The sequence below is a fragment of the Chiloscyllium plagiosum genome, unplaced genomic scaffold, assembly GCF_037043375.1.
Source record: "Chiloscyllium plagiosum isolate Xiang-an unplaced genomic scaffold, Cpla_swu_hap1 HiC_scaffold_8, whole genome shotgun sequence".
In the NCBI taxonomy this organism is placed as follows: Eukaryota; Metazoa; Chordata; class Chondrichthyes; order Orectolobiformes; family Hemiscylliidae; genus Chiloscyllium; species Chiloscyllium plagiosum.
The window spans coordinates 90,829,002-90,850,312 of record NW_028270146.1 but is presented as its reverse complement, the minus strand read 5'-3'; the positions used below and the strand labels follow the sequence as shown (position 1 = coordinate 90,850,312).

Genomic DNA, 21,311 nt, shown 5'->3' with positions numbered 1-21,311 from the left:
AGTTCTATTCTGAATCGTATTCCTGCCACGGCAGAGCTGACTACAAGAAAGATTCTAATGTTTATTCAATGGTTCTCCCATTGTATCTAGAAACACGGCAAATGCATTGCTGGTATAATCTCTCGGGTCCACATATGTGCCATTGATACAGTCCAGGAACCACTGCAGTGTAGGATCATGGTGGCAACAGCTTTGTACAGTAGGACTTTTGTTGATTTATGTGGTCCTCTGCATCAAACGCTCACTTGACACAGTTTGTAGAAACTAGTGCAGCCAATCCAGTGATGGATCTCCTTGTCTATGGTGACCACCAGGAGATGGGATGTGCTCAATATACTCCAGTGTTCATCCAGGAGGTGGGATATTTGACTGACTAAGTCTGGGCTTGATATGGGGTTTGTTTTGACAATATTCAAATACAGGGAGAGTCACCTTTTATGGAGAATTTAAGAGATCAAGAGAGGCTTGCGAATCTGGTGCAAAATTAGCAATAACCTTGCACTCATCCACATACCTTAGGTCATGCCTGACCATGGTGGGTAGCCTCGCATCGGCACAGAGGTAACTGAGGTTAAAGAGTTCTCCATTAAAGTCATGTATATCACACACAGACTAGAGCAGCTGATCTGCTATGAAGCCAAATTACCAATGTTAGGTAAATTGCAAATAGTGTGGGGGCTATCACATGACATAGAACATAGAACATAGAACAATACAGCACAGACCAGGCCCTTCGGCCCACGATGTTGTGCCAAACATTTGTCCTAGCTTAAGCACCCATCCATGTACCTATCCAATTGCCACTTAAAGGTCACCAAAGATTCTGACTCTACTGCTCCCACAGGCAGCGCATTCCATGCCCCCACCATTCTCTAGGTAAAGAACCCATCCCTGACATCTCCCCTATACCTTCCACCCTTCACCTTAAATTTATGTCCCCTTGTAACACTCTGTTGTACCCGGGGAAAAAGTTTCTGACTGTCTACTCTATCTATTCCTCTGATTATCTTATAAACCTCTATCAAGTCACCCCTCATCCTTCGCCGTTCCAACGAGAAAAGGCCTAGCACTCTCAACCTATCCTCGTACGACCTATTCTCCATTCCAGGCAACATCCTGGTAAATCTTCCCTGCACCCTCTCCAAAGCTTCCACATCTTTCCTAAAGTGAGGCGACCAGAACTGCACACAGTACTCCAAATGTGGCCTAACCAAAGTCCTGTACAGTTGCAACATCACTTCACGACTCTTGAATTCAATCCCTCTGCTAATGAACGCTAATACACCATATGCCTTCTTACAAGCTCTATCCACCTGAGTGGCAACTTTCAAAGATCTATGAACATAGACCCCAAGATCCCTCTGTTCCTCCACCTCACTAAGAACCCGACCGTTAACCCTATATTCCGCATTCTTATTTGTCTTTCCAAAATGGACAACCTCACACTTGGCAGGGTTGAACTCCATCTGCCACTCCTCAGCCCAGCTCTGCATCATATCTAAGTCCCATTGCAGCCGACAACAGCCCTCCTCACTATCCACAACTCCACCAATCTTCGTATCATCTGCAAATTTACTGACCCATCCTTCGAATCCCTCATCCAAGTCATTAATAAAAATTACAAACAGCAGAGGACCCAGAACTGATCCCTGCGGAACTCCACTTGTAACTGGGCTCTAGGCTGAATATTTACCATCTACCACCACTCTCTGACTTCGAGCAGTTAGCCAGTTTTCTATCCAATTGGCCAAATTTCCCTCTATCCCATGCCTCCTGACTTTCCGCATAAACCTACTATGGGGAACTTTATCAAATGCCTTACTAAAATCCATGTATACTACATCCACTGCTCTACCCTCATCCACATGCTTGGTCACCTCCTCAAAGAATTCAATAAGACTTGTAAGGCAAGACCTACCCTTCACAAATCCGTGCTGGCTGTCCCTAATCAAGCAGTGACTTTCCAGATACTCATAAATCCTATCCCTCAGTACCCTTTCCATTACTTTACCTACCACCGAAGTAAGACTAACTGGCCTGTAATTCCCGGGGTTATCCCTATTCCCTTATTTGAACAGGGGCACAACATTTGCCACTCTCCAGTCCCCTGGTACCACCCCCGTTGACAGTGAAGCCGAAAAGATCATTGCCAACAGTACTGCAATTTCCTCTCTTGCTTCCCACATACTCCTAGGATATATCCCATCAGGCCCGGGGGACTTGTCTATCCTCAAGTTGTTCAAAATGTCCAACACATCTTCCTTCCTAACAAGTATCTCCTCTAGCTTACCAGTCCGTTTCACACTCTCCTCTTCAACAATACGGTCCCTCTCGTTTGTAAATACTGAAGAAAAGTACTCATTCAAGACCTCTCCTATCCCTTCCGACTCAATGCACAGTCTCCCACTACTGTCCTTGATCGGACCTACTCTCGTTCTCGTCATTCTCATGTTTCTCACATACGCATAAAATGCCTTTGGGTTATCCTTGATCCTATCCGCCAAAGATTTTTCATACCCTCTCTTAGCTCTCCTAATCCCTTTCTTCAGGTCCCTTCTGGCTATCCTGTATCCCCCCACTGCTCTGTCTGAACCCTGTTTCCTCAACCTTATGTAAGCCTCCTTCTTCCTCTTTACAAGACATTCAACCTCACTCGTCAACCAAGGTTCCCTCACAAGACCATTTCTTTCCTGCCTGATAGGTACATACATATCAAGGACACGTCGTATCTGTTCCTTGAAAAAGTTCCATATTTCCACGACATCCTTCCCTGACAGCCTATGCTCCCAACGTATGCTCCTCAGATCCTGTCTTACAGCATCGTAATTACCCTTCCCCCAATTGTAAAACCTACCCTGTTGCACGCACCTATCTCTCTCCATAACCAAGGTGAAAGTCACAGAATTGTGGTCACCATCACCAAAATGTTCACCCACTAACAAGCCCATCACTTGTCCCGGTTCATTACAGAGTACCAAATCCAATATGGCCTCCCCTCTGGTCGGACAGTCTACATACTGAGTTAGAAAAGCTTCCTGGACACGCTGCACAAACACCGCCCTATCCAATCTACATGATGTAAAGAGCTTCCAATCAATATTTGGGAAGTTGAAATCGCCCATGACTACTACCCTGTGGCTTCTGCACCTTTCCAAAATCTGTTTCCCAATCTGTTTCTCCACATCTCTGCTGCTATTGGGGGGCCTATAGTGAACACCCAACAAGGTGACTGCACCTTTCCTATTTCTGACTTCAGCCCATACTACCTCCAAAGGCAGATCCCCCTCGAACTGCCTTTCTGCAGCCGTTATACCATTTCTAATTAGCAACGCCACCCCCCCTCCTTTTTTACCACCCTCCCTAATCTTACTGAAACATCTGTAACCAGGAACCTCCAACAACCATTCCTGTCCCTCTTCTATCCATGTTTCCGTGATGGCCACAACATCGTAGTCCCAGGTACCGATCCATGCCTTAAGTTCACCCACCTTATTTCTGATACTCCTTGCATTGAAGTATATGCACTTGAACCCATCTCTGTGTCCGCAAGTATTCCCTGTCAGTGCTACCTTCTTCACAGCCTCCCTACATTCTTGGACAACCTGACAAACAGCTAGCCTACTTGCTGGACTACAAGTCCGGATCCCATCCCCCTGCCAAATTAGTTTAACCCCCCCCGAAGAGTGCTAGCAAACCTACCTCCCAGGATATTGGTGCCCTTCTGGTTCAGGTGCAATCCGTCCTGTTTGTACAGGTCCCACCTTCCCCAGAATGCAGTCCAATTGTCCAAATACCTGAAGCCCTCCCTCCTACACCATCCTTACAGCCACGTGTTCAACTGCACTCTCTCCCTATTCCTTGCCTCACTGTCACATGGCACCGGCAACAACCCAGAGACGACGACTCTGTCTGTCCTAGCTTTTAGCTTCCAGCCTTTTTGCAGATGTCTGTTTCAGATCTCCGACTCAACTCAATTGCACTTAGATCAACAGGAAGCAGTTGCAAGATTGTGATTAAGTTTCCCAAACAACTTACAGAGCTTTGATTAGATTAGATTCCCTACAGTGTGGAAACAGGCCTTTCAGCCCAACAAGTCCACACCGACCCTCCAAAGAGTAACCCACCCAGACCCATTTCCCTCTGACTAATGCACCTAACCTATGGACAATTTAGCATGGCCAATTCACCTGACCTGCACATCTTTGGACTGTGGGAGGAAACCGGAGGAAACCCACGCAGACATGGGGAGAATGTGCAAACTCCACGCAGACACTCGCCCGAGGCTGGAATCAAATCTGGGACCCTGGTGCTGTGAGGCAGCAGTGCTAACCACTGAGCCACCGTGCCGCCCTTGTTAGGCATAAGTTTTGGTCTGGATGAACACAATGAAAAGATCCTAGTGTTCACAGAATCTTTACAGTGTGAAAGCAGGCCCGTCAAATCCATACTGACCCTCCAAAGAGCATCCCACCCAGACCCATTCTGGTAACCATTCATTTCCAATGGCTAACCCACCTAGCCTGCACATCTTTGGATTGTGGGAGGAAACCAGAGCAAACCCACGCAGGTACAGGGAGAACATGCAAACTCCTCAAAGACAGTCACCCAAGGCTGGAGTCAAACTTGGGTCCCAGGCACTGTAAGACAGCAGTTCTACCCACCGAGCCACAGTTCCGCCCAGTGGAGAAGGGCTGTTCTCCATATTTCTTTATTGAGTTTGTCTGGCAACAAAGAAAATGGCAGAAGTTCCTCGGGAAGGTTTAGAACTGCTTTGTCTCTGGTAGGATTGGCTCAGCCACAGGAAGAGGGTGATTCAGGAGAATGATTGCGACGATTGTTTCCTGCAACGGGCAACAGGGAAGTACCCTGTTTCCAGAACATGATTCATCACCTTCCTTCAAGATGGCTACAATTGTTGCTTTAGTGAGATTGGGAGAGGGAGAGGGGAATTCAATTGCCCTCCTGAATTCACAGGTTCAGTGCATGAAGTCTCGAAGTGAACAAAAGGCATCAGCTTTGGAAACCTCAACTGGAGTTTCATCAGTGCTTTCATTTTTTTTTTGCTGTGGTTTTTCATTTGTTTGACTGCATGTTTACAACTGCAACCTCCGTACAAAGAGCAGCAGTAGACTGTCAGCCCCACTAGCCTGCTCCGCCATCGAATAAAGTCATGGCTGATCTGATTCAAACCTCAAATCTACATTCAAGCCTATCACTGATAACCTTTCACCCTCTTGCTTAATAATAATCTACCTCTGACTTAAAAATATATAAGGATCCTGCTTCCTCACATTTTCAGGAGAAAGTTCCAATGACTCTCAACAATCTTTAAGAAAGAAAATCACCTCATTTCAGTCTTAAATGGTGACCGCTTATATCTAAACAGTGACTCATAATGGGAAACATCCTTTCCACGTCCTCTGTCAAGACCTACCATGTGTCAATCAATTCTTCTAAACTCCAACAGATAAGTGTCTAGCCCGTCCAAGATCTCCTCCAACCCACGTATTTCATGCGTTGGTCTGGCAAACTTTCTCTGAGCTGCCTCCAATGCAGTTACATCTTCCTTAAATAAGGTGACTGATGTACTCAAGATATGGTCTCACCAGTGCCCTGTATAATTGAAGCATAATCTCCTTACGTTTGCCAATAATTCCCCTTGTGATAGAGTGCTCTATTAGCCTTCCTAGTTACTTGCAGTACCTGCATACTAACTTTTTGCAATTTATGCTGTAGGAAACCTGGATTCCTCTGCATCCCAGAGCTCTGCCTTCTCTCACCATTTAAATAGAATCATAGAGATGGACAGCATAGAACCAGATCCTTCAGTCCAACTCTTCCATACCCCTCTTGATTTTCTAATCCTCTATAAGGTCAGCCCTTAGCCTCTTGACACTCCAGAGAAAATAGCCCCAGCCTACTCAGCCTATCCCTTTAGCTCAAATCCTCCAACCCTGGCAACATCCTTGTAAATCTTTTCTGAATCCTTTCAACATCCTCTTGATAGGAGGGAGACCAGAATTGAACGCAATATTCCAAAAGTGGCCTAACCAATGTCCTGTACAGCCACAACATGACCTCCCGACTCCTATACTCAATTCTCTGACCAATAAAGGAAAGCAACTCCTTCTTCACTATCCTATCTACCAGAGACTCCATTTTCAAAGAACTATGAGCCTGCACTCCAAGGTTTGTTTGCTCAGCAACACTCCCCAATAAGTGTTTAAGTCCTACTCTGGTGGGTCTTTCCCAAATGCAGCACCTCACATTTATCCAAATTAAACTCCATCTGCCACTCCTCAGCCCTTTGACCCATCTGATCAAGATCCCGTTGTACCTTCTTCGCTGTCTACAACACCTCCAATTTTGGTGTTATCTGCAAACATACTAACTATACCTCTTATGTTCACATCCAAATCATTTGTATAAATGACGAAAAGCAGTAGACCCAGCACCGATCTGTGTGGCACACAAAACAATTTTTTTAAAACTTGCCCACTAAGTTAACTAATTAGAGCGTGTGGGCTGAACCCCAAAGTGGGAGCAAAGCAAGTGCTGGCCTGACTCCAGAGCGGCAGGAGAGTGAGTCCTGGACAGAGACCAGTGCATGGAGACAGCAGTACCTTGTGTTCTGAAGTCAGTAGACACGGACTCATGTTGGAAAACGACTAGAACTTCTCAAACTTAAGTATATTATCGTCACTTTTTATTATCATTTTGGAGTTTTTAAACTCTATTCTCATGCTTATCCATATTATTTTTACTCTGTAATAACACTTAAAGTATCTGTACTTGGGCACTCTGTACCTAAGATGGCACCGAGAGGCGACATTACAAACTTTTCACTGTGCTCATTGAGTGCACGTGACAATAAAGGCTATTCTATCCTAACTAAAGAGTAACAATTAATACCTGTTTTTAGTTTTCCTGCCAAAGTAGACAATTTATTTTCAAATCATTCATAGGGTATGGACATTACTGGCTCAACCAGCATTCAATGCTTCAAGGTCAATTGAGAATCAACTACATTGCTGTGGGTCTGGAATCACATGTAGGCCAGACCAAATAAGGACAGCAGATATCCTTCCTTAAAGGCAATTAGTCAACCAATGGGTTTTTCCTGACAATTGTTTCCTGGACATCATTAGGCTTTTAATTAAATTCAAATTTCACCATCTGCCACAGAGGGGATTTGAACCCAGGTTCCCAGAACATTACCAGGGTCTCTGGATGAATTATCTAGCAACAACATCACTTGACCATCACCTTCCCTGAGGGAATTCCTAGTTCCTATATTACAGTCCATTTGGCAGATAGGTTTTCCATTCACTTAACCTAACTATATCTTCTTTTAATTTCTTTATGTCCTTTTCACAACTTACTTTCTTACGTATCTTTGTAAGGTCAGCAAATTTGGTAACTATACCTTCCATTCCATCATGCAAGTCATTTCTATAAATTGTAAACAGCTGAGGTCCCAGCAATGATCTCTATGATACACCATGTGTTATATCTTGCCAACCTGAAAAAGACCCATTTACTTTCTGTTAGCCAGACCCTCTGCTTTCTGTTAGCCAATTAATCTTCTATCCACGACATTCCCTACACCATGAGCTTTATTTTCTCTCAACAATCTCTGGATCCACGACATTCCCTACACCATGAGCTTTATTTTCTCTCAACAATCTCTGATGTGGCACTTTGCTAAATGCCTTCTGAAAATCTATAAAGTACATCCACTGGCTTCCTTTTCTACACAGCACATGTTGCTTTCTCAAAGATCTTCAATAGATTGGCCAAACATGATTTCCTTTTAAGAAAACCATGCGAGTTTGCTAAATGACCTTGAATTTATCTCCGTGCTCTGTTATAACTTCATTAACAATAGCTCCTCATATTTTCCTATTTTAAGCAAATTGGTTTGTAGTTTCCTGGCTTCTGTCTCCCTTTTTAAATAAATGAGTTTTGTTTGCTATCTTCCAATTTAATGGGATATTAATTGAAACAATAGATTTTTAGAAAATTAAAACCAATGTATTAACTATCTCATTTGCTACATCTTTGAAGACTCTCATAAATTGTCCATGAGGGCTTGGGCATATGTCAACCCACAGCCTTAACAATTACTCAGTACCACTTCACTGGTGATTGTGACTTTGTTGACTTTGTCCCTGCCCTTCCATTTTCTGATTTATTGCAACTTCTGTATCCTCTACAGTGAAGTATACCAAGATATTTGTTCAATTCAGCTAACATCTCTTTATTTTCCATAATTAATTCTCCAAACTCATTTTCTATAGGACCAACAATCCCTTTGGTAACCCTTATCCTTTTTAATATGTTTGTCATAACGTTTTTATATGTCTGGCTGGCTTCCTGTCATTCAATTTTTCTCTCCCTATTTATTCTTTGCTCAACATTTTCTGTATTTATATCTGTCCCATCTTCTGATCTGCCACTTATTTTGCACAATTATTTGTTTTCTCTTTTAAGTTTGATGCTATCTTTAACATTCCTAGGTAACTGTTAATGGTGAATCCAACCCTTGAATGTTTTCTTACTCTTTGGAATGAATCTATTCTGAAATATCATCTTAAGTATTTGCTACTACATCTCTCATGTCCTTTAACCTAATTTGTAAATGTGGCATCAATGGCAAAGGAAGATAATGGTCGAGTGATATTATTGCTGGATTGTTAATCCAGAGACTCAGGCAATGCTCTGGGGACCTGAGTTAAAATCTTCCGTGGTAGAATTTGAATTCAATAAAATCTGGAATTAAGAGTCTAATGATGGTCATGACAAACCCATCTGATTCACAATATCCTTTGGAGAGAGTAACTGCTAATGTGGCCACATATGACTCCAGATGCACAACAATGTGGTCAACTCTTAACTGCCTCTGGGCAGTAAATGCTGGCCTAATCAGCAGTGTCTGCATCCATTGAATGAGTTTTAAAAAAATGTCCTTATAATTGCCCTTATTTAATATTAGTATTGAACCCACTTCTCACTCGTTCATATTAAAATTCAATTATATTATGTGGAAACCAGACTTGAAATGTTAACGCTGATTTCTCTGCACAGATGCTGCCAGACCTGCTGAGTTTTGCCAGTTTCAGTTATAGTATGGTCACTGTTACTTAAGGGCACCCCTGCCATGAAACTATTAATTCATCCTATCTCATTACACAATGTCAGGTCCAGGATAGCCTGTTGAAAATGTGTTGCTGGAAAAGTGCAGCAGGTCAGGCAGCATCCAAGGAGCAGGAGAATCAATGTTTCGGGCATGAGTCCTTCTTCAGGGATCTTCAGCCCTTTCCTGAAGAAGGGCTCATGCCCGAAACGTCGATTCTCCTGCTCCTTGGATGCTGCCTGACCTGCTGCGCTTTTCCAGCAACACATTTTCAGCTCTGACCTCCAGCATCTGCAGTCCTCACTTTCACCTAGGATAGCCTTTTCCCTAGTTGGCTCCAGAACATGCGGTTCCATGAAACTATCACAAAAACATTCTAACTGTTTGAGTTTATACTTAAATGATTATTGTAGTGCCTTTCTGATAAGATGACATTACTCCTTCCTTTATCCCTCCCATTATTGATGATTCATTGGCCAGTGGATTCTATCACAGGATATTGGAGTAAAGTCTGGAATATCACCATTTCACCATACAATTCAATGTAAAATGCAAGTGGCAATACATCATTCAAATTCAATTCAAAGTATAAATTCAAGTTTAGCATCATTGTTATTAGTGGATTCACAATTCTCTTCAGTGCTGTCTAACCCTGAACAGACAGATTCTAAACACCTTAACTTTAACCTAAACCTTACCCAAACCCCTTTACCAGCTTCACTCAACACTATAACCCCATACCCCTCTACCATTCCAACAAACACCCTAACCCTAAACCATCTTTAATAATAAACATCCTGAACTCTGTTACCCTAAAGCTACACTAAATACTCTAAGGTGAAACAAAGGGGTGCAGCTGCTGAAATGAGTCTGACACACTGATGCGTGCGGCCGGGCCCTGGAAACCCACCTTTAAACATCAACCAAGAAAAACACGGGCCGCCTCGGGCGCGCTGCGCTGCTCGGTCGATCGGACTGGGACGCATTTCCGGTGACCGCGCAACTTCCGGCCAGGAGCGTGAGCGTGTGGGAGTGAGAGAGATGGTGCTGCTGGAGAGTGACTCTGTGAGAGGGGGTACCCGCGGGGGGAGGGTCAGAGGGGAAGGTGGGGTGGGGGTCAGAGGGGAAGGTGGGGTGGGGGTCAGAGGGGAAGGTGGGGTGGGGGTCAGAGGGGAAGGGATGAGCGAGGTCAAAGGGGAAGGTGGGGGGGTGAGAGAGGGGTAAGGGGGGGTGACAGGGGTCAGAGGGGAAAGATGGGAGGTGTGAGAGAGGGGTCAGTGCAAAGTGGGTGGGTGACGGGTCAGAGGGGAAAGGTGGGGGGTGAGAGAAGAGTCAGAGGGGAAGGTGGGGGTTGATGGGGTCAGAGGGGAAAGGTGGGGGGTGAGAGAGGGGTCAGAAGAGAAGGTATGGGGTGAGAGGGGAAGGTGTGGGGTGAGATAAGGGTGAGAGGGGAAGGTGGGGGGGTGATGGGGAAGGTGGGGGGGGTGATAGGGGTCAGAGGGGAAGGTGGGGGTGTGACGAGGTCAAAGGGGAAGCTGGAGGGGTGACGAGGTCAGAGGGGAAGGTGGGGGGTGACGAGGTCAGAGGGGAAGGTGGGGGGTGACGGGGGTCAGAGGGGAAGGTGGGGGTGAGAGAGGGGTCAGAGGGGAAGGTGGGGGTGAGAGAGGGGTCAGAGGGGAAGGTGGGGGTGAGAGAAGGGTCAGAGGGGAAGGTGGGGGGGTGAGAGAAGGGTCAGAGGGGAAGGTGGGGGGGTGAGAGAAGGGTCAGAGGGGAAGGTGGGGGGGTGAGAGAAGGGTCAGAGGGGAAGGTGGGGGGTGAGAGAAGGGTCAGAGGGGAAGGTGGGGGGTGAGAGAGGGGTCAGAGGAGAAGGTGGGGGGTGACAGGGGTCAGAGGAGAAGGTGGGGGGTGACAGGGGTCAGAGGGGAAGGTGGGGGGTGTGAGAGAGGGGTCAGAGGGGAAGGTGGGGGGTGTGAGAGAGGGGTCAGAGGGGAAGGTGGGGGGTGTGAGAGAGGGGTCAGAGGGGAAGGTGGGGGGTGTGAGAGAGGGGTCAGAGGGGAAGGTGGGGGGTGTGAGAGAGGGGTCAGAGGGGAAGGTGGGGGGTGTGAGAGAGGGGTCAGAGGGGAAGGTGGGGGGTGTGAGAGAGGGGTCAGAGGGGAAGGTGGGGGGTGTGAGAGAGGGGTCAGAGGGGAAGGTGGGGGGTGTGAGAGAGGGGTCAGAGGGGAAGGTGGGGGGTGTGAGAGAGGGGTCAGAGGGGAAGGTGGGGGGTGTGAGAGAGGGGTCAGAGGAGAAGTTGGGGGGTGTGAGAGAGGGGTCAGAGGAGAAGTTGGGGGGTGTGAGAGAGGGGTCAGAGGAGAAGGTGGGGGGTGTGAGAGAGGGGTCAGAGGAGAAGGTGGGGGGTGTGAGAGAGGGGTCAGAGGAGAAGGTGGGGGGTGTGAGAGAGGGGTCAGAGGAGAAGGTGGGGGGTGTGAGAGAGGGGTCAGAGGAGAAGGTGGGGGGTGTGAGAGAGGGGTCAGAGGAGAAGGTGGGGGGTGTGAGAGAGGGGTCAGAGGAGAAGGTGGGGGGTGTGAGAGAGGGGTCAGAGGAGAAGGTGGGGGGTGTGAGAGAGGGGTCAGAGGAGAAGGTGGGGGGTGTGAGAGAGGGGTCAGAGGAGAAGGTGGGGGGTGTGAGAGAGGGGTCAGAGGAGAAGGTGGGGGGTGTGAGAGAGGGGTCAGAGGAGAAGGTGGGGGGTGTGAGAGAGGGGTCAGAGGAGAAGGTGGGGGGTGTGAGAGAGGGGTCAGAGGAGAAGGTGGGGGGTGTGAGAGAGGGGTCAGAGGAGAAGGTGGGGGATGTGAGAGAGGGGTCAGAGGAGAAGGTGGGGGATGTGAGAGAGGGTTCAGAGGAGAAGGAGGGGGTGTGAGAGAGGGGTCAGAGGAGAAGGTGGGGGGTGTGAGAGAGGGATCAGAGGAGAAGGTGGGGGTATCAGAGGGGTCAGAGGGGAAGGTGGGGGGAAGAGAGAAGGGTCAGAGGGGAAGGTGGGGAGGATGAGAGACGGGTCAGAGGGGAAGGTGGGGGGATAAGAGAAAGGTCAGAGGGGAAGGTGCGGGGTGACCGGGTCAGAGGGGAAGGTGGGGGGTAAGAGAAAGGTCAGAGGGGAAGGTGGGGGCGTAAGAGAAGGGTCGGAGGGGAAGCTGGGTGTTGATGGGGTCAGAGGGGAAGGGGGTGTGATGAGGGTCAGAGGGGAAGGTGGGGGGGTAAGAGAAGGGTCGGAGGGGAAGGTGGGGGGGTGAGAGAAGGGTCAGAGGGGAAGGGGGGGTGAGAGAAGGGTCAGAGGGGAAGGTGGGGGCGGTGAGAAGGGTCAGAGGGGAAGGTGGGGGGTGACGGGGGTCAGAGGGGAAGGTGGGGGTGAGAGAGGGGTCAGAGGGGAAGGTGGGGGGTGAGAGAAGGGTCAGAGGGGAAGGTGGGGGTTGAGAGAAGGGTCAGAGGGGAAGGTGGGGGGTGAGAGAGGGGTCAGAGGAGAAGGTGGGGGGTGACAGGGGTCAGAGGGGAAGGTGGGGGGGTGTGAGAGAGGGGTCAGAGGAGAAGGTGGGGGGTGTGAGAGAGGGGTCAGAGGGGAAGGTGGGGGGTGTGAGAGAGGGGTCAGAGGGGAAGGTGGGGTGTGAGAGAAGGGTCAGAGGGGAAGGTGGGGGGTGAGAGAGGGGTCAGAGGAGAAGGTGGGGGTGACAGGGGTCAGAGGGGAAGGTGGGGGGTGAGAGAAGGGTCAGAGCAGAAGGTGGGGGTGTGTGAGAGGGGTCAGAGGAGAAGGTGGGGGTGTGTGAGAGGGGTCAGAGGAGAAGGTGGGGGTGTGTGAGAGGGGTCAGAGGGGAAGGTGGGTGGGTGTGAGAGGGGTCAGAGGGGAAGGTGGGTGTGAGAGGGGCCAGTTGGGAAGGTGGGTGGGTGTGAGATGGGCCAGAGGGGAAGCGGGGGGGGGGGGTGCGAGAAGGGCCAGAGGGGAAGGTGGGGGGGCGGTGAGAGAAGAGTCAGAGGGGAAGGTGGGGGTCGATGGGGGTCAGAGGGGAAGGTGGGGAGGGGTGACGGGGGTCAGAGGGGAAGGTGGGGAGGGGTGACGGGGGTCAGAGGTGAAGGTGGGGAGGGGTGACGGGGGTCAGAGGGGAAGGTGGGGGTGTGATGTGATTCAGATGGGGAGGGTGAAGGGGGTGATGGTGGGTCAGGGGTGTAGGTTGGGGCAGATGATGGTGGGTCAGGGGGGTAGGTTGGGGTAGATGAGGGTGGGTCAGGGGGGTAGGTTGGGACGTTGACGGTGGGTCTGGGATGGAAAGGTCGGAGGGGTGGACAACAGTGGAATGGTGAGATGTTAACTGGGCAACGGGAAGGTACACTAACACTGTTCAAAGGCTGATAGAATCTGCGGTAACAGTGGAACCAGTGGAAATGGGGGCAAAATGCCAATGGGTATTGCACTGAAAGGTAACACTGCCATATTGGGACGGTGAAATGGGGGCATTGGCTGCAATACTGGGCCAGTACAAGGTGAGATGGGGCACTTGGGCAATTGTATAGACTGGCAACACTTGGGTAGTGGGAGATGGGTAACGGTAGTGGATTTGATTGCATGGGAATGGGACAACACTGGGAGGTTGAGATGATGCCAAGGCAGCAAGGTGGGTGATGAAGGGGTGTGATAAGGAACTAATGCTGGGACAGAGATGGTAGTTGGGGTGGGGGAATAATGTCATGTCATTTGTGAGTTGGGGAAATAATTATTGGAGCAATACTGGTGCAGTGGGGATAAGGTTACATTTTCTCTCTCCATTCTGATGTTGTGCTCTGACAGTGTACACACTTTCTTTCTGTAGTTCCTGACTGAGCTGACTCGGCTTTTCCAGAAATGCCGAACCACTGGAAGTATATACCTCACCATGAAGAAATGTGAGTCTTGGTACATTCCTGGTTTATTTTTTTTTCGACACAGCGTGCACCTTCTCCAAGGACACCCGGGCCCTAACGTATCTCCCTGTTTCTTTTTTTTTCTTTTTTTCTTCTTTTTTGTTTTTTTTTAAAAACCCCTACACTACCACCTAAGTGCGGTAGTGCTTATTTTTTCCCCAGCACCCATGGTGTGTGTGTGTGCAGGTGTGAGTCACAGTGAGAGACACAAGGTGCACAAATCTTTATTCAATTTCCACCACCAGGAAGATAGGAAAACACCCGGGTGGCCAGTGACAAACACTGCCCTTCACATCAAAGGGCAGTGCTGTGTACATTCCTGGTTTATTTTGTATTGTGGGCGTTTGAGACAATTCAGCATAATTTGAATATTAATTTTGTTCAGTTTGTTCATTTTGCTGATGGTGGGCTTTAACTGGGAATTCAGCTGTGCCCCTGTAAATAACCACGCCCCCAATCTGGTTCTGGGGTTTTGAGATGTTTTCTTATAGAGTCTAACTTTGTAAAAAAATGCTAATGGTGTATTTACAAATTGGTGCAAGTTATATCCTTTAATTAGCTCTATGGAATAGATCATTCAGCCCTTCAATCCTACTCCACCATTCACTTGAGCTCCTGGCTGATCAGTACGTGCACTGTTTCCCTTTTGATACACTTGTGTAATTAATTTCTGCAAATGTAATTAATATTTGCATCACACAAGTGCCATTCCTGCATCATCTTGAACAAGAGACAACGTAACCAAATTAATAAAACAAAGAACTGTGGATGCTGGAAATCTAAATCACAGAAAGAAATTACTAGAGAAACCCAGCAGGTCTGGCAGCATCTGTGGAGAGAAAGCAGTTAACGTTTTGAGTTCAGTGATCCCTCTTTAGAATTGATAGTAACTAGGAAAAACCTGCTGTATATGCTGAAGAAAGATGTGTGGAGGTGTACAGGTTGACGGAAATGGAGCTGAGAGAGAGAATGACAGTCACAGAGACCAAGGAATGAATGATAGTAAGCTAGGAAGCAAGAAAATCTAATACATAGGAACCTTCATTATCCAAAGGACACGGACGGGGATTATTTTGTTCGGTTAACCGAATGCCAAGTAACATAGTGTAGCCAAGCATCGGGACCTTGTGATCTTGTTTGGATAATCCGAAATTCAGATAATCGAATGTCAGATAATCAAGGTTCCTCTGTAATGGGGACCGTAAGTAGGTGAAAATGCTACAGTGCTGAAAACAACTCCTGTCATGACCGGACCTAGGGTAGGGGGGTGAGTATAGGTCATACAAGGTTTTCAAGTTTTAAATTGTTGATATTGAGTCCTGAAGGCTGTCTAGTTCCCAAGTGGAAAATGAGATACTGTTCTTCCAGCTTACACTGAGCCTCACTGGAGCACTGCAGCAGGCCTGAGATAGACATGTTTCTCAGGGATCATGGTGATTCCTGGTAATGGCAAGCAACTGGAAGCTCGGTCATTTTCTGAGCAGAGAAATCTAACCATGTCCCTTTCAACATTCAATAGCGTTACTATTGCTACCCTTCGTATAAAAATGCGTGCTGATTTTTCTTCTGAACCATTTAGCTCTTCCTTCTGGATTGTACTCCTTTGTTCTGGATTTCTGATTGGTGTTGTGACTGCACAGGGCAGCACATTATTCATGAAGTTGGAGCCGAGCCCTTGTGAATGAGATCCTAAATTGGAGCAGAATTCAGCAGCTTGAGCCTACTCAACTATTCAGTTAGATTGAAAGCTCATCTGATTATTGCCCTAACTTCACCTTCCTGCCTGACATGTTGATCCCTCTGTCGAGGAAAAATATGTCTGGCTCAGTTTTGGAAAAACACAATGACCCTGCCTCTGCTGGTATAGAGAATCCTGAACGGTAATGGCTGTCTAAGACAAAAGTCATTCTCTATCTTTCTTTCTCTCTGTCTGTCTGTGTGTCTCCTTCCCTCACTCTCCCCTCCCTCACTCCTCAACCTTTCCTCATCGAACAGCTCCTACTTCCCAGGAATCAGCTGAGACAACCTTCTCCGAATTGCATCCAATTGGATTATACCCTTCCTTAAGTAAGGAGACCAAATTGTGAGTGCAGTCATACCAACGCCCTATACTGTAATGGCAAATCCTCCCCATTTTAACACTTGGTCACTCTTAGAATAAAGACCAACATTCCATTTCCATTCGTGAGTTTGTCAAAGATTTGTAGCTCAGGTTGAGGGGTCTGCATGTATGTTTGCTCGCTGAGCTGGAAGGTTTGTTTTCAGATATTTCGTCACCATACTAGGTAACATTGTCAGTGTGCCTCCGGTGAAGCTCCAGTGCTTCACTGATGACGTTACCTAATATGGTGACGAAACGTCTGAAAACAAACCTTCCAGCTCAGTGAGCTAACTTATATCCATTCCATTTCCAGTCCAATTACGCACTGTAATTTTATTGATCTGTTTGCAAGATTCCTCTGTACCATAAGCTTCTGCATAATGGATTTCTGCGTTTTCCTAATCTCTCATGTCTGGTTGTCTGGCCTATGGTTTTGAGTTTGCTTTCCTTTTTTGCAATTTAGAATTCACTGGAACCTTTTCAGAAACAGGGAGCTAAGCGTCACTGCTAATTGAAAGTGACTAACTCCCATTCATCTCCCTTTCTGATCTATTGCAAATAACAATTGAATTAGTTGTTGCCTAATGTCTTACCTCATTTACCCTGTTATACCTGTGTTGGTTCTCTGAAAGAGCTATCCAATGTTGTCCAACGTCCCCCTCATAATACTGAAATTATTTCCTTTTCATGTATATATCTAGCTCTGAGATCATGGGGAGGGTAGCAGAAAATGACAAAATGTGATGATGGTATAAAGTGAGAAGAGGTATAGTGACAGCAACAAAAAGATGTATCTGGACATTATTGATGATTTATTCTCTGGATGAGGACAGCATATACTGTATTCATGTAAATATATCCACAGGACTGTGAGGGTGATTGCTTCAAGGAATTTGACCCAGCAACAATGAAGGAGCATACTAGATTTTCAGTCCAGGAAGTGACTTGGTTACAGTTTCTTATGGAACCTACTGTGATATTGTCTTTGTCTTTCTGGGTGGTGGAGATCAGTGGTAAGAGAAGTCCTGCTTAAGATGCTGCATGATTAGTTATGGACAGGACACTGGAGTGGGAGAGCAAGGGCAGAGAAGGCTTTTGTGGTCATTGTGTGTGCGCGAGATAGGGGATTCAAAGGTCCATCTCTTTCTGTTCAATCCGCTTTGCTAAAAACAGATGTTTGTGAGAACTTCCTGTCAACATCCTGGCTGCATTGTTTGTGTTACAGGAGTATTGGGGTAGAGCTTGGTTTTGTTTCTTCTTTCAAAAAAAAAACTGAAAGGTACCTTAAATCAAATCTCAAAGTTACGTAAGGCTTCCAAAGGGTAGGTGTATATATTTCCAGCTGGGGAGGCCACAGTGAGGAGCTGTGCATGTTGGAGAGCCACTGATCAATCCAGTAGGAAATTCAGGAGAAACATGTTTACTTAGTAATGAAAATGTGAAACTTGCCACCACTGAAGTAGTTGAGGTGAATCATAAATGTACTTAAAGGTAAGCTCAGTAAATATGAGGTGAAAGGATTTGCAGGATATGATAAGGTTAAAGCAAAAGGATCGGCAGGAGGCCAGTATGGTGCATAAATACAGACAAAGGACAACTTGGCCCCAAGGGGCTTATTTATTCTGGAAAGCCTAGGTAATTTCCCCGATTCCTAGAGAGCCCGGTTTATCCATCCCTACTATTTGCTGTCCTTCAGACAATGGAAGCAGTGATCAAGATCAGAATCTGTAGCTGTGTCTGCTTCTCGATTAATCAGCCTCGTTGCTCTGCAGTACTCTGTCATGCTTTATTAAAATGTAAATGATTTTGACTCGTTTTAGCAACTCTAATTTTTGTAATATACTGAGAGTAATTTGCTACTTGACATATGTAGAGCAGGCTTGAGAGAGAAAAACAATTTTAGATCTATGATTGCCAAAGCTGTCCACTTAAGCTTGGATTTGTTGCAGTCTAGTAACAGACTGGTTGGTATGATGAGAGAACATTACTATTATGTCTGAGGTCTGTCAGCATGATAGATGAACTAAGTACTGTCTTCCTATCCAGCATTTGAATGAGTAAAAATCAGAAGCGTGCAAAGAGATTTACCTTCATCTATCTGCCCAAGACCAATAACTTGTTTATGTAGCATCATTAATGCAGTAAAACTGGCCCAAAGCATGTCACAGGAGATGTACAAGTATATTATATTGTCAACTACATGAGTGTCACATGAGATATCAGAGCAGATGACCAACTATTTGGTCAAATAGACATATTGTAAGGAGCCTCCTCAAAGATGGGAGTTCGGGGTCAGCGCCTAAGAAACTGAAGTTAGAGCCACCAATGATGGAGTGATGAAATCAAGGGTGTGGAAGGGAATCAATCTCTGAGAGCCTGAGACATTACAGAGATAGGGAAAGGTATAAATTGGAGTAGGTGAATTGAACAGACTGGGCAGAGGTTAATGTACGCTTTTCTGTAGATGATGGACGGACAAAGCCGGTCCCACGGAAAGGAAACCCTGACACCTTTGACCCTGCTGACAATAAATGTCTACTGAGGGCCACTGATGGGAAGAAGAAGATCAGCACAGTGGTAAGTGAAAGGAGGAGAATAACCACTGAACTTTCGCTAATTTCTAAATGGGAAAAGGAGGCCACTCAGTCCATCTAGTCTAGAGTGTGGCAAATCTATATCTTAGCTCCATGTACCTACATTTGAATCATATCCCCTGATGAGTTTAAATCTTGCTGACAAGTGAAGCTTTTTGTCTTGAAGTCATCAGTACAAATGCGAGAATGCCAAATTTCAAATAATCTGATCAGTTTATTCTGCGGGTGTTAATTGGTTTGATTGTCTTAGTTATTGCCTTAGTTTGGGTGGCACAGTGGCTCAATGGTTAGCAATGCTGTCTCACAGCGCCAGGGACCCAGGTTTGATTCTAGCCTCGGGTGACTGTGTGGAGTTTGCACATTCTCCCCACGTCTGCGTGGGTTTCCTCCAGGTGCTTTGGTTTTCTCCCACAATCAAAAGATGTGCAGGTTAGGTGGATCGGCTATGCTAAATTGCCCATAGTGTTAGGTGCATTAGTCAGGGGCAATTACAGGTTAGGGGAATGGGCTGGGTGGGTTACTTTTCAGAGGGTTGGTGTGGACATGTTGGGCCGAAGGGCCTGTTTCCACACTGTAGGTATTCTAATCAAATCTAATTGTCGTCTTGAGTTCATTGGCAGGGACGTGTTCTGTGCAAACAAAAAGAATATGATCAATGTGTGTGCTTTTTTTTGATTTCCCTAGGAGCTTGGAGAGCAGACAGTTCCTGCTTTGGCCAGTCAAAATCAACTTGCCAGCTAATCAGAATCTTTTCTCCTATAGTGTATGTTGTTGTGATCATCTGAATTTTGGAATTCTGCATATTCGAAGGAGTAGGTTATTTAGCTCCTTGAGCCTGCTTTACTGTTTCATAAGTCCACGGCTGGTCTGATTTACCTTCATATATCTGACCTCTACTACTGCAGTCTACCCCTGCCATACCCTTCTACTTTGGAAATCAAAGATCTGGCAAACTCTACCTTCAATAACCCAGTTTCCACTGCTCTCTGAGAAAGAGAATTCCACAGACTAATGACCGTCTGGCAGCAATTCTCTTCTGTTGTCTTAAATGGGAGAATTCTTACCTTTAGTCCCTTTTGTAAAGGAAACTGTGTCTGTCTTTTCGGCAATGTTTAAGTTCTGTACTCCCAAGTGACATTTAATGTCCATGTTTTTTAAATTTAAAATACAGATTAGTTCCCAGTATCCACAAACTTTTAGGCAAGAAAGTTTGAGTCTATTCTCTCGGGCTTGCTTTGAACAATGTCGGGAGAATGTTTGTGTGCATGGATGGACGAGACTGAACCTACGTTTAGGTGGTGTTAAAGTGCACCCTCTACATTCAGTATTTAACTCATTACTGTTTATTTCTTTCAGATAAGCTCGAAGGAAGTGAACAGGTTTCAGATGGTAAGTCTATAAACTTACACTGTGCAATGTATGCCATTACAATGAAACTTTTATTGATGTGAACCCCGAGTACAGCAAACTTTACAGACTAATGTAACTAATGCACTAGCTCTAACAAAGGATGGGAGCCACTGCCGTGGAGGGTTGTCTGTCTCCTCTCGAGTTCTCCTCCTTTAAAGATTTGAAAACTTTGTTGCCCCAGCATCAACAGTCTTTTAAAGAGCACTTCTGATTTCTCCTGCCTTGAGTATGAGAAGTGCTGCCTGTTTTACTCCTGAGTGGCCTCACTTTCACCTTGAGGCAGTGGTTCCCTTATTCTGGATCCCCTCGCTCACCAGTTTGTTAAAATATCAGATCTTGAGGGCACTTGATGTGGTAGATATAGAAAGGATATTTCCCCTTGTTGGAGGACGGACTTTAAAAAAAAAGGGGACCCCCCCCCCCCCCCCCCCCCCCATTTAAAACAGAGCTGAGGAGAAATTTATTCTGAGGGTCATGGGTCTGTGGAACTCCTCCTCCTCAGAGCAGTAGAGGTAGGATGATGGAATATTTTTAAGGCGAAAGTAACTTGCCTTCCTGGTTAGTCAAGAATCTAATGGTAGGTAGAGAGTGGAATTGAGTCCACATTCAAATCTGCTCAAGGGTCTGAATGATCTGCTCCCGCCCCTAGTTTGTACCTACCTTTTCTGCTGAACGGCTTAATCATTTTAGTCACGTAAGCATCTAAACCCAAGGAAGTAAGGTTATGCAGCCTGTGCTCATGCTATAATTCTAGTAAATCTGAGCTGCAGCCCCTCAAAGGTCAATACATCCTGCTTCATATGTGGTGTACCTCACTATCTAACTCTGCACTAAAACTATCAACTCAGCTGGCAACACTGGGGCTTGTCAGACCATTTGCAGACAAACACAGCAAGATCTTCATTTATTTTCACCTTTGCTGGCTCATGCCCAGGGTCAGGATCCCTCCAGGCAGGGATGCGATGAATAGGCTGTCTGCCTGCTCCTGATCAGGCGGTAATCATGGGCGCCTGATCAGGGTGAGATTGTATGCCGGGTGTTTATTTTCCCTTCACATTTTTCATGTTGGTTTACTTGGGAAGGTGAACAATGTGCAGTACAACTGCACACCACTAGATGTCAGTGTGCCCTCTCGGAGATGGGCACA

The 21,311-nt window shown here is 46.5% G+C and overlaps 1 protein-coding gene across 5 annotated transcripts in view; it reads left to right on the top strand.

Annotated features, from left to right (window-relative positions):
* The first annotated feature begins 10,115 nt into the window (after window positions 1–10,115).
* srp14 (signal recognition particle 14) overlaps window positions 10,116–21,311 on the top strand; it is a 62,696-nt gene continuing 51,500 nt past the window's right edge. The window contains exons 1-4 of one of the 5 annotated variants that reach the window (XM_087990101.1): window positions 10,116–10,201; window positions 13,969–14,041; window positions 18,625–18,737; window positions 20,111–20,143. In XM_087990101.1, coding sequence (XP_087846227.1) covers window positions 10,178–10,201; window positions 13,969–14,041; window positions 18,625–18,737; window positions 20,111–20,143 — 243 coding nt within the window. In that variant the 5' untranslated portion in view covers window positions 10,116–10,177. Of the gene's footprint in view, window positions 10,202–13,428; window positions 13,643–13,968; window positions 14,042–18,624; window positions 18,738–20,110; window positions 20,144–21,311 lie in introns of those variants that run through there. The other 4 variants (XM_043698177.2, XM_087990100.1, XM_043698178.2 and 1 more) reach the window with 4 other exon arrangements.